General features: G+C 43.6%; 1 protein-coding gene across 1 annotated transcript in view; it reads left to right on the top strand.

The window, feature by feature from the left end:
* Positions 1-12,450, top strand: part of LRRC43 (leucine rich repeat containing 43) — a 74,922-nt gene that overhangs the window by 47,290 nt on the left and 15,182 nt on the right. The window contains exons 7-8 of the mRNA XM_075854706.1: positions 10,577-10,655; positions 10,989-11,125. Coding sequence (XP_075710821.1) covers positions 10,577-10,655; positions 10,989-11,125 — 216 coding nt within the window. The remainder of the gene's footprint in view (positions 1-10,576; positions 10,656-10,988; positions 11,126-12,450) is intronic.

Genomic DNA, 12,450 nt, shown 5'->3' with positions numbered 1-12,450 from the left:
TTGGCAGGTAGCAGCAGTTTATTACAAACTACCAAATCTATTCTCAACATTAACATATACAAGATGGCTACATCCATATACGCCTTGTAAAAACATGTATATTCTCTCTATTTGGAGTGACACACATCAAGCCAAACTAGCTCTGCTAGAAATTTGGATAGCTCTGCTCATGATTCTATTATATTTTGTTAGATAGGGAGATAAAAAGAGAGAAGCGCTTCATGTGTGGGGTTGTTTTGGGGGAGGGGGGGGGGGTTTTGCAGTTATTCTCACTTTTTTTAGTTGTGCAGTGAGACAGAATGGTCATGATCTGTCGGTATGTGGACCCACTGGGCCGTACCGCCGTAGCGGGATAGCAGCTGGCCAACAGGATACCAAGTCAATGTCTATAGTTCGAATAAGGGTACCTGTGGTAATTCAGATCGTAGCGATGGTAGGCTCGGATGGGAACTTGGCAGCAAGCAGACACCAGGCGCGGTGTAACACAAAAGGCGTAGTATACGGCACACTACGACTCCAACTCTCTATGGCACAGTGTCACGAAGGGTCTGTGGACCCACTGGGCCGTACCGCCTTGGCGGTAAGGCAGATGGCCAACAGGGAGCAGGTGAAAGTCTATAGTTCGTATAGGTACCTGTGGCAGCTCGGGCAGCAGCAGGGCAGGCTCGGCTGGGACTAGGCAGCCGTCAGGCGAGGTGAAGCAGGTCAGACGTGGATACAGCACGACACGACTTTGGCACAGCACAGTGCTAGACCAGGAAGGTATGGAATGCTAGGAGCAGGAACAGGAACTGGTACAGGTAACACACTAGGAGGCCATCACATAGACAAACTAGGGAACAACAACAATGCTCAGGCATAGAAGCAGGGAGCTGGACCCCTCTTATAGTCCAGGGTACTCACGGGTCAAAGTTCGTCAAGAGGTCCAGTGCGCGCGCTGCCCCTTTAAGAGTGGGCACGAGCACCCTACGGGATCTGGCTGAGGTGACTGGACGCGAGCGCTGGCCTCTCCTGAGGAGGAGGCTGGGGCCAGCGCTTGCCGACTCGTGGCTGCGGCTGTCAGGAGGGGAACGGAGCGGACAGCCCGCATCCATGGACATTACACACAAGAACAAGGTAGCACGGGATACAGGATACAGGTAGCAAGTACGGGAACACTGGGAACTGGATAACACTAAGCGACCATTTGCAAAGACTAACACGGGTAAAAACAACAATGTTCAGGCAATGAGGGAAGAGGCAAAGCCCTTCTTATAATCCAGGGTGAGTATGCGCCAATTACATATTACATTCATGTGCGCGCTGGCCATTTAAGGCCAGGCACGAGTTTGCGCACGCACCCTACGGGACACCGCAGAATGAAGCGGAAGTGAGCGCTGGCATCTCCTGAGAAGGAGATGCGGGCCATCGCTCACAGATCCATAGCTGCGGCCGTTGGGACGTGAGTAATCCCGACGGCCCGTGGCCATAGGTGTTACAGTATCCCCCCTCTTATGCCCCGTATTATTGTGATCAGAGTGGGGGTGAAACCTCTTCATGAGGGTAGGAGCATTGAGGTTCTCCTCTGGCTCCCAGGACCTCTCTTCTGGACCAAACCCCTTCCAATCAACCAAATAAAAAGTTCTTCCTCCCACTTTTTTGGTGTCCAAGATCTCCTTGACCTCAAATTAATCAGATAAACCACTGGGGGAAACTGCAGGCCTAGGAGTTTTGGTGTAGCGGTTCAGGATCACAGGCTTCAGGAGGGAAACATGAAAGGAGTTGGGGAACCTGAAGGTGGGGGTCAGCCGAAGCTTGTAGGAGACAGGGTAGATCTGCTGTAGGATCTCGATTGGTCCGACGAACCAGGGAGCAAACTTGTATGACGGCACCCTCGGCCGGATATTCCTGGAGCACAGCCAGACCTCATTACCTGGAAGAAACTGGGGATGCTCTCTTCTCCTTGTGTCTGCCTTTGGTTTCATGCGGTCGACCGCCTGCAGAATAGAGGATCGGGTTTGCTACCAGATCTGCAGGAAGTTCCTGAATGCAGAGTCAGCTGCGGGCACCTGGGACATAACGGACACCAGGAGAGGGATTCGTGGGTGTTGGCAGTAAATGATGAAGAATGGTGTGGTTCTTGCGGACTCTCTTGTATGGTTGTTATAAGAGAACTCTACCCAAGGAAGAAGCTGCACCCAGTCCTCATGCTGCCTGGAGATGAAGTGTCGTAGGTAGTTCTCCATGATCTGATTGATCCTCTCGACTTGACCATTGGATTGGGGATGGTAGGCTGAGGAAAAGTCCAACTTACATCGAGGATTTTACAGAGGGCTCTGCAGAACTTTAAGGTGAGCTGAACCACCCGATCGGACACAATATGCAGAGGTAAGCCATGCAGGCGGAAGATGTGTTTGGATGAAGAGGTTGGCCAGTTGAGAAGCAGAAGGTAGGCCGGTCAGCGGAACAAAATGAACCATTTTCGAGAATCGGTCCACCACCACCCAGACTGTACTGCATCCAGCATATAGCAATTGACTTGGTCATGGACTGCCCCCCGCAGGTCCATGACAAAGTCAATTGCTATATGCTGCCAGGGAGCATTGGACACAGGCAGCGGCTGTAGCACGCCAGCCAGCTTGGAGTGAGCAACCTTGTTAGCCACGCACACCGTGCAGGATGAGGAAAAAGTCCATGATGACGGGGAATGAGGTCTTGGGTTTTACGGCCACCCGCGTGACCTGCCAGTTTGGAGCTGTGTCTCCAGCGAAGAATTCTCCCTCTGTCTACCAGGCACACAAAAGTCCTCCCCAGAGGGATGTCTCTAACTTGCAGAGGGTTGACAGAGATAATACAGGACGGATCAATAATATTTTGTGGGGGACTCCATGGTGTCCTCTGTCTCGAACGACGTGGACAAGGCATCGGCCCTCACATTCTTGTTGGCGGGCGGTAGTGGAGCTCAAACTGGAACCGGGCAAAGAACAGCGACCACCTGGCCTGATCTACAAAGGACCCCAGGGCTGTCTGTTCAGTAAGCCTGCTGTTCGGGCACACTATGTGCTGCCCTAATAGCAGCCTGTGTCATAGTGACACAGTATGATGTATTAGCATACAGGAGTATGCTTATACATTACAAGTAAAAATAAGGTTATAAATAAAGTTATGCCAGGCCATTTTGCGTGTTAATGACCAAGGATTATTTTTTGTTTTTTCACAGTCGCATTCCAAGAGTCGCAACTTTTTTTTATTCCGTCGACATAGCCGTATAAGGGCTTGTTTTTTGCGGGACGAGTTGTATTTTGTAATTGTACAATTTTTAGATGCTTATAATATAATCGATTTAACTTTTATTAACTTTATTTTAGGAGAGAATTGAAAATAAGCAGCTATACCAGCATTGATTTTCACGTTATAAATTTACGCCATTTACTATGCAGCGTAAATAACATCTTAATTTTATTCTATGGGTCGGCTGGATTAAGGGGATATCAAATATGTAAAGGTTTTATATGTTTTCCTACGTTTGCACAATAAAAACCCTTTTAGAAAAAATTTACTTGTTTTTGCATCACCGCATTCCAAGAGCCGTGTCTTTTTTATTTTTCCGTCAATGTGGCCGTATGTGGGCTTGATTTTTGATTAGTACTATTTTGGGGTACATAGGATTTATGGATTAACTTTTATTTAATTTTTTATGGGGGAAATGGGAGAAAAGGGAGAATTATTTTTTTTGGACACCGTTCATCCGGGGGTTTAATTAATGTGTTCATTTTATTGTTCAAGTCGTTACGATCGCGGGGATACCATATATATGTATGTGTTATTTGTTTTGCCACTTTTACTAAATAAAAGTTTTATTTTATTTTATTTTGATTGTAAATTATTATTATTTTTTTTTCACAAAGTTTATTTAACAGCTTTTTTTTTAGTCCCACCAGGGGACTTCACTATACGATCTGCTGATCGCATATATAATGCTTTGGTAAATACTTAGTATACCAAGGCATTATTGCCTGTCAGTGTAAAACTGACACGCAATCTATTAGGCCATGCCGGAGGTACACTGGCAGTACCCATGCAATCAGAGGACGGATATATCCATCCTCCTGTGCGAACTAGCAGCTGCAGAGGACGGATATATCCGTCATTCGGCTTTAGGTTAAATGGGATTAAAAAACAAAAAATAAATAAAAAACAAAAGTAAAAAGAAAGTGTCATTATTTTGCATAAAATATATTTTATTGCCCCTACACTAAATAAAAACAAAAAACCTACATATATTAGGTATCTAAACGACTGTAAGAACCTGAAGAATTAATCTAATGGAATATTTAGCATGAAACATGAACGGGATAAAAAAGAAACAAGAAAAACTATGCGGAGAATCGCTTTTTTTTATATTCACGCCGTAAAAATTATTTTTTTCTATCCCCAAACTATGAAAAAAAATAATACAATTTCTCCCACATAAAACAAGGCCTCATACGGCCACGTCAATGAAAAAGTATAAAAAGTTATGGCTGCTGAAATGCAGAGATGTAAAAACTGAAAAATGTAGCTTGTCATTAAGACCTTTTCAGGCTCGGTCATTAAGGGGTTAATATAGGCGGAGTCTCTGGCAAGGAGGGAGGGTATACCCTTCCACGGGGACGGGACGCATCCGGAATGAGTTCAATAGGGCAGTCATTCGCCCTGTGTGGGGGCAGCGTCTCTGCCTCCTTCTTGCTGAAGACATTCGCAAACTGTGAATAGTGAGAAGGCAATCCTGCCAATGACTGAGGCAGGGGAGGCTGGGCCGGATGAATCTGTCCCAGGCAGCGTTTGAGGCACTTGGGATCCCACTTGAGAACCTCTTTGGAATTCCAGTCCAGAACTGGGGCATGTAGTCTAAGCCAAGGCAGGCCCAGCAGCACAGGGTTGATGGCCTTGGGCAGGACAAGAAACGAGGCTAGCTCTGAATGAAGGGATCCCACTTGGAGCTTCAGCGGTTTGGTCACAGCTATAATTGGGTCGGGCAGAGGCAGTCCATTCACCGAGGCAACGATCAACGGCCTCTCCAGGGGGGCAACTGGAGAAGATCCACCAGGTCTCTCTGAATGAAGTTAAGTGCGGATCCGGAGTCCAGATAGGCAGAGACCCGGTGCGTCTTTTCACCGGACACTATGGTCACGGAGATGGACAATTTGGAAGCAAGTCCTTCTGTACCCAGAGTTGTCTCCCCAACCAACCCTAGGCTCTGGGGCTTTTGGGGGCACAGACGCACAAGATGGCCTCCGAGGCTGCAATGCAAACAGAGTCCCGAAGTGCGTCTGCGCGGTTTCTCCTGGATAGACAACTTGAGATGGTCCATCTTCATAGACTCCTCTGGTGGAACATTTGATGAGGGCAGCAGGGGTTGCTGAAATGTAGAAGCCGGCCTAGGGAGTCCTCCCTCCCGACGAACCTCTTGGGACTGTTCTTGGATCCTCATGTCAATCCGGGCAGCCAAAAGAATGAGGTCATCCAAGGTAGATGGCAGATCTCAGGCGGCAAGCTCGGCCTTAATTTCAGGGGACAGTCCCTGCCAGAATGTAGCCACCAAGGCCTCGTTGATCCAGGTTAGTTCGGCAGCCAGGGTGCGGAACGGATTGGCATACTCGCCTACGTTGGTCTTGTCGTGACCGGAGGTCTAGCATATCTGCCCGCATGGCTTGTGACGTTGTCATGGTCTTGGATTGACCAGTGGGGTCCAGGAAATGAGCGTACTGTCACGATCTGTGGGTACCAAGTTAATGTCTATAGTTCGAATAAGGGTACCTGTGGTAATTCAGACTGTAGCGATGGTAGGCTCGGATGGGACCTTGGCAGCAGGCAGACACCAGGCGCGGTGTAACACAGAAGGAATAGTAAATGGCACAACACGACTAACTCTCTATGGCACAGGAACAAGGTAGCACGGGATACAGGTATGGGAACACTGGGAACTTGAAAACGCTAAGGGACCATTTGCAAAGACTAACACGGGTTAACACAACAACGCTCAGGCAATGAGGGAAGGGGCAGGGCCCTTCTTATAGTCCAGGGTGGGTATGGGCTAATTACATATTAAATTCATGTTTAAGGCCGGGCACGAGCATGCGCGCGCACCCTACGGGACACCGCAGATTGAAGCGGAAGTGAACGCTGGCGTCTCCTGAGGAGATCCATGGCTGCGGTAGGTGAATAATCCTGACGGCCCGTGGCCATGGGTGTTACAACAACTACTCAACGCATGTTATACTCAATGTATCCTATCCATGGAACGGTCAGCCTTAAGTCGTTCCCGGGTCTCTTGAAGGAAGACGGTAATTCAATAGGAAGTAAAAGGTATAAAAATGAGTAGTTACTCTGAGACTCTCTGTGGCACTGTTCCTCAGGGAAAAACGCAAAGGCTCTTTTGTCTTCATGTATAAAAGCTTTATCGCATAAAAAGTAATTGCAGTACACAAGATTACACGTTTCGAGCCCGAACCAGGCTCTTTATCAGCTATAAACACTGTGTGATGTTAACAGTCAGGTCAGTGATTTTAAAGAGGATCTGTCACTAGTTTATTAGTTCCCTATCTCTTAACTAATCTAATAGGTGCTGTGATGCTACAGTGTATTTTTTTTATTATTTGCAAAGTTATGTGCATTTTTCTAAATATGCTAATTTGGCTAAACTTGTAAAATGGGAGGTAACTCTTTTCACTCTGGGCGGTGTAATGTTTTCTGTATGACGTGGTCCAATCCGCATACAGTTCTCCTCTTCCAAGTCCAGCAACACAGCGTGATCATATAGTATACAGCTTCCATTCCCGACTGTTTTCAACTGGTGATATCTCTTGTTGTTTCACAGCTAGATCATATGAAACACTAGAATCTCATCTTTAATATGCCATCAGAACCGCTATTCTAGGTGGTCCACAGTCGGAGATATGGCTGTTTGAAGTGATCCCCCTTCCCTCCAGCTTTAGTCTCGCACTGTGTAAAGCAGCTTCATGCTAAAAGGACAGCCTCAGTCTGTGATGTAGCTCCACTTCACGAGAAACGCTGCAGTTGACACCCACTTGTCTAGTATAGCCTCATTTGCATATTTCGAAATACGCTCATAACTTTTAAAATAATAAACTTTTTGGGGACACAATTTTCACTAGCATTATCAGTGTGACAGCGCCGGTTAGATTAGCTAGGAGATTGGGCGTTCCTAAACTAGTGACAGATCCTCTGTGAAGGAAAAAGGCCTGCCCAAAAAAAAAATTGCAATGTTTATTGGATAATCATGTGGTTGCACATAGCAACCGTGAAGGACATCCTTTTTTATGTAAAAGTCTATTTGAAAGGTAGAACGTATACTAATGTTTGTTTGATTTTTACATGAAAAAGGATGTGTCCGTCACGGTAACTATGCTTTATTCTGATTTAAATGAGAGTCTAGCCATGTGGAGAATAGTTTGTTCCTTGTGGATAACAAGTAATTTAGCAGGAAACCGCATACTGTATTTTCCTGCAGCTCCCAATTTTTTATTTAAAAAAAAGGATATCCTTTTCTTCGGAGTTGCATCAGCAAAGTCAGGCTATATATTTATTTTAGATTGGAGAGGGGAGAGTTTCGTGAGTGGAAGACCGATTAGTAATGAGTTACAGTAATAAAGACGAGAGTGAATCAGAGCGACAATGAGAGTTTTGGCTGTTTCCACGGTGAGAAAATTCTGGAGATTATTTTGAAGTGAAGGTGACAGGAGCGTGTAAGTGATTTAACATAAGGAGGAAAGAAAAGATTGGAGTCAAAAATGGCAAATGTACTGTTGATAGTTAATCAGAGATATGCATGAGTTAATAAGCTAGGCCATAGAAGGTATTAAAGGGATTGTCTCGCCAGAGACAACCCCTTTCATACATGTCTGGCTCATATGATGCCCATATGTCCTAAAAGGGCATATGGACAGACTCCCCAGAACTCGCCTGCACTGGTTTTCCTGCCCTCTGGTAAGAGGTAGGCTGGGTTACAGTCTCCACCCACAGAATACTAGAAGTTTCTGGAGGGAGAACTGGTTCTGACTCAGCAGTAATTGAAATCCTACACTCACATGCACTTACAGTGGGTCAACCATAGATGGCAGCAAATGATAATATACACAGTGTATGCACAGGAAATACATTATATACAGAGGCATACTCACACACAGCACTATTACATTGTGACAAACCTACTACCATACGACAACTACTCCTATTATGGAAGTAGGGAGTGTACTGGGACACTACAATTCTCCCCCTCTTAAGGAAAGCCGTCCTCGGCGCCTCTTAGTTGGAGGATGGTTCCTGAAACCACAACAAAAGGAGAGGAAACACAAGAAGAAGCACATGAGCATGGAACCGGGTGGTTACTCAGAGAGCACTGCTGTAGGGTGCCGCTGCAGAATTTACATTGTCCATTAACGTTGGACATTATCTGCATTTGTCTATGAGCTCCAAATTAATGAATGCTCTCTCAATGGTGGATCTGAGAGAGGCCGGCCGGCTGGAGAGAGACCATGACACGCAGCGTCAGTGTTCAAACAGTCTCTGCCCACAGGGGGCGGATCCATCTTTATTTATAAGAAAATGAGAGTAGGTGGTAACTTCATACTTGCAAAGCATGAGCATTCTAAATATGGTAATATCCCAAAACTCCACATATATCTTTAGCCATAAGAAATACAATGTCAGCACGTTTTCTCACGTTGCCTTTGTAACAGCTGAAATGCAAAGCCATAAACTAAACGACTTGAAATAGAATAGCCATCCCCCATGTAGGCTCTTGTTTCAGCAGATCTGTGAGCTTTAGTGACAACTCAACTGTCCATTTAAAGCAATATATGTTCACACATATAAAGATAATTAAAATATTTTTGACAAGGGATAGAACCTTTCAGGCATTATTAGCATAATATCCATAAGAAAAACACTTATTGGCAAACATGTTAGTCCATAACATTAGGGCAATAAACATAAGGATTCCCAGAGGCTCTCTGGCACTATATAACATCACCAAGTGTCCATAGGTAGTGAAAGTCACTCTGGGAGAAAGATGTTCATGGCTTTGCAGTCAGGCACAATGGTTTAAACAGTTGCATGAAAAAACCCAACAGCTTGGCTTTGTGGGCCAGGTACCTTGGCTTAAACCGTTGCATAAAGTATGGTAAACAGGTAAATCCTGGATATGTTAGGCGTATAGTGCAAGAAAACATATGTTATAAAGTGCAAGATACTTGTAAACATGACATAACTTTTTACAAGTTAGCTGGTGGCCATTTGGGCCTAGTCGCTGGCAAAATATAGCTTAGTCTTTGTACCAAGCAGGTGGCAGGCCTTTGGTACTTCGCTCTGACCTTCTAACTGAAGTAGTTTCGGTGCATTCCTAGAGCCATAACTTTTTTATTTTTCCATTAAAATAGCTGTATGTGTGCTTGTTTTTTGCAGGGCAAGATGTTTTTTGTTTTTATCGCTACCGTTTTTGGAGATGGGACGGATTTATTATCTTATTATTTTTTTGGGGGGGGGGGGGATTGGAAAAAAAAAAACCAATTATGCGGTTTCTTGTGGGTTGTTTTTTTTGTACGCCATTCACCAAGTGTCAACTTTATTGTTTGGGTTGTTACGATTGCGGCAATACCATATAAGTTTTTATGCTTTTAAAAATCAAACCATTTTTTAATAGGCTTAATTTAAATGAATAATTTTTTTTAGTACCACTAGGGGACCTCACAAAGCAATGTTTTGATTGCTTCTTTAATGCTTTGTTATATTAAACTGACAAAACTGTGACCTCCAACGGGGACGAGGGGGATGTGATCTGATATATTTGATATTTATGCAAAAATAACATTTATTAAAAAATTTCTAATGTTTAGGTAGGTGGTACATGTGTAAGTAACATCCACATGAGTGCCAGGACCCAAGCACAGCTCCTGTGCCTGCGCGATCACCATAATGTTACTGTACATCATTGTGGCCTTTTGTAAGGCAATCCTTGACGTACAGTTAAGTCATAGTGGCTTAAGGAGTTAATGTTATAGCTGAACGGAGTATACCTTGTACTAATAGTTATAAAGGTATTTAAAGTCACATATGGTTCTGTAACCATTCAAGGACAAGTATCATAGATCTTCACATAAAATAGCGTACAGGACATTTATTATGTATGCATGACACTAAGGCCTGATTAACACGAACGTGTTAAACGTCCGTGGGACGGCCGTTGAAACAGCGGCCGTCGCACGGACCTATGTAATTCAATGTGGTTGTTCACACAGCCGTTGTTTCAACGGACTGTGTGAAAGGTCCGTGCGATAATAGGACATGTCCTATCTTTTCACGCATCACGCATCCCTCCATAGACTCTCATCTATGGGGGATGCGAGACATCGCGTCCCGCAGCGCTGAGCACGGATGCACCTCGGACGTGCAAAACGGCAGTTTTTCACGTCCGAGATGTGCAGCGCTCGTGTGAATCAGGCCTAAGAGCACAGAAAATTGTAATACACACTTCTCACAGATGAAAATGTAGCTAAGAAAGGTAGAGCGCTGTTGAGTATATTCTTTTTTTTTTCAGCCATATTTGTGTAACCAGCTGCAACCGAGGACCACAGAAGGGAATGTAGAGCAGCTTAATCCGTTGAAACTTTGCACTGGTAACTTATTTGTTTCTGACAATGTAAAAAATAGAAATGTGGGTGTTATATTGCATCTACTATATTTATAGCTAGTTTCACTGAAGTGGAAAAATAATTCCATATATATATGTATCTATATATATGTATGTGTGTGTGTATGTATATGTATATGTATATGTATATATATATGTATATATATATATATATATATATGTGTGTGTATATGTATATATATATATATATATATATATATATATATATATATTTCTTATATAAATAAATTGCAAAAATAAAATAAATTGTTGTCTTTACATGTCCTTCCATATATATTTTAATTAAATTCTTGCTCAGGTCAACACAAATCTGCTGGATCCTTTTGGAAAGAAAGTATAGAGTATGAGTATATGAAGGAACACACATCTTCAGAATTAATGGCCGTGAAGTCTTTTCTACTCTCAGGAATGAAGGTCACTGTCACAGAGGAAAAGGTAACGTAAAACAGTCCTTTATCATCCAGATTATTAAGCACATAGAATTCAATTATTGTTTCCGCAAGGAAAAACAGTATTGTAGTTCACATGGACTTGTTTACAACATGACTTCCTTGATGCTTGTTCACCATCTGACATCTCTGAACAATGGTTAGAAGGTAATTATGCATGCGACAATGGTCAGAGGCGGTATAAACATGTGTATATGTCAGACAGATACCAATCCTCGGTTCATACAACTAGTGCTGGAGATTTTAGTGCGCTGCTTATTGTGAATACAAAAAAGGCTGCCTGCCGGCAGAAATAAGCCCTGTTTTCCAACCATTATTAAAGAGTAAAAATAAAATAAAAAAGTCTTTATTCAATTTGCAACAAGGACAGACTACATGAAATTTAAAAGTTAATGTCCATTTCTGACAGCAATTAGCACAGTGCCAGACGTAAGAGCTCTGTCTAGAAAGGGTTAAGTACCACAACCACAGAGCGCTAGTTATTAGTTAGATCCAAAGGTGTCAATAGGACAATTATTAAAATAAAGGTAGAAGCCCCCCCGACATGTTTCGCTACGATGTAGCGTCCTCAGGGGTATCGGGGCCAATGACAGCGAGCGGCGGTGTCAGTCTCATTAAGTATTCACTGCAACTAGCTGAACATGTGTCCACAATCAGTCGATAGCCTATCCAAGGAGGAATAGAGGACCGAGCCTCCTCCTCCGTTGATTGACAGATTCTGCCACCAATCACTTACTAGTTAGATGCCACCAATGAACAGCACTCAAGTGCACAAGCACACCAGGCTGCTTGATGGTAATCGCTGTACATATAATTATAACATTACTATAATACAAGAAAGAGGTCACCGATGAGTTTATAGATAAGTGCACAGAGGCACAAAGTGAGAAAAGTGATGGGATAGTAACAAATGTGATTAGTAATAGTACCATTCTAGGTACAAACGCTGTGCCCTGATTAAAGACGATATTATAGTTGCTGTGAGCGGCACAACAATATTACTATGATCTAAAGAAGTTATTAGTGGGCTTATAGATCAATACGTTTATAGGGTAGAAAGACATAATAGGCAGAGTTATCATGGACACTGTAGATAAGTGTACGAGTCTACACACGGAGACAGACACACTGGTGTACTGGCATGACTGAATCAGAATGCCGTATATGCCGGACAGCAAGATAATCGCTATACACAGTATCGGGACACTGCTACTATGCAAAAAAAAAATATTAAAAAAAAAGTTTACTAGAGAGTTTGTAAAACGGTGCACAAACGCACAATGTGAACAGAGTGAAACAATAATAGTAAAA

This window comes from Rhinoderma darwinii, chromosome 1, assembly GCF_050947455.1.
Source record: "Rhinoderma darwinii isolate aRhiDar2 chromosome 1, aRhiDar2.hap1, whole genome shotgun sequence".
NCBI lineage: Eukaryota > Metazoa > Chordata > Amphibia > Anura > Rhinodermatidae > Rhinoderma > Rhinoderma darwinii.
This window is presented reverse-complemented; position numbering and strand designations above follow the sequence as displayed.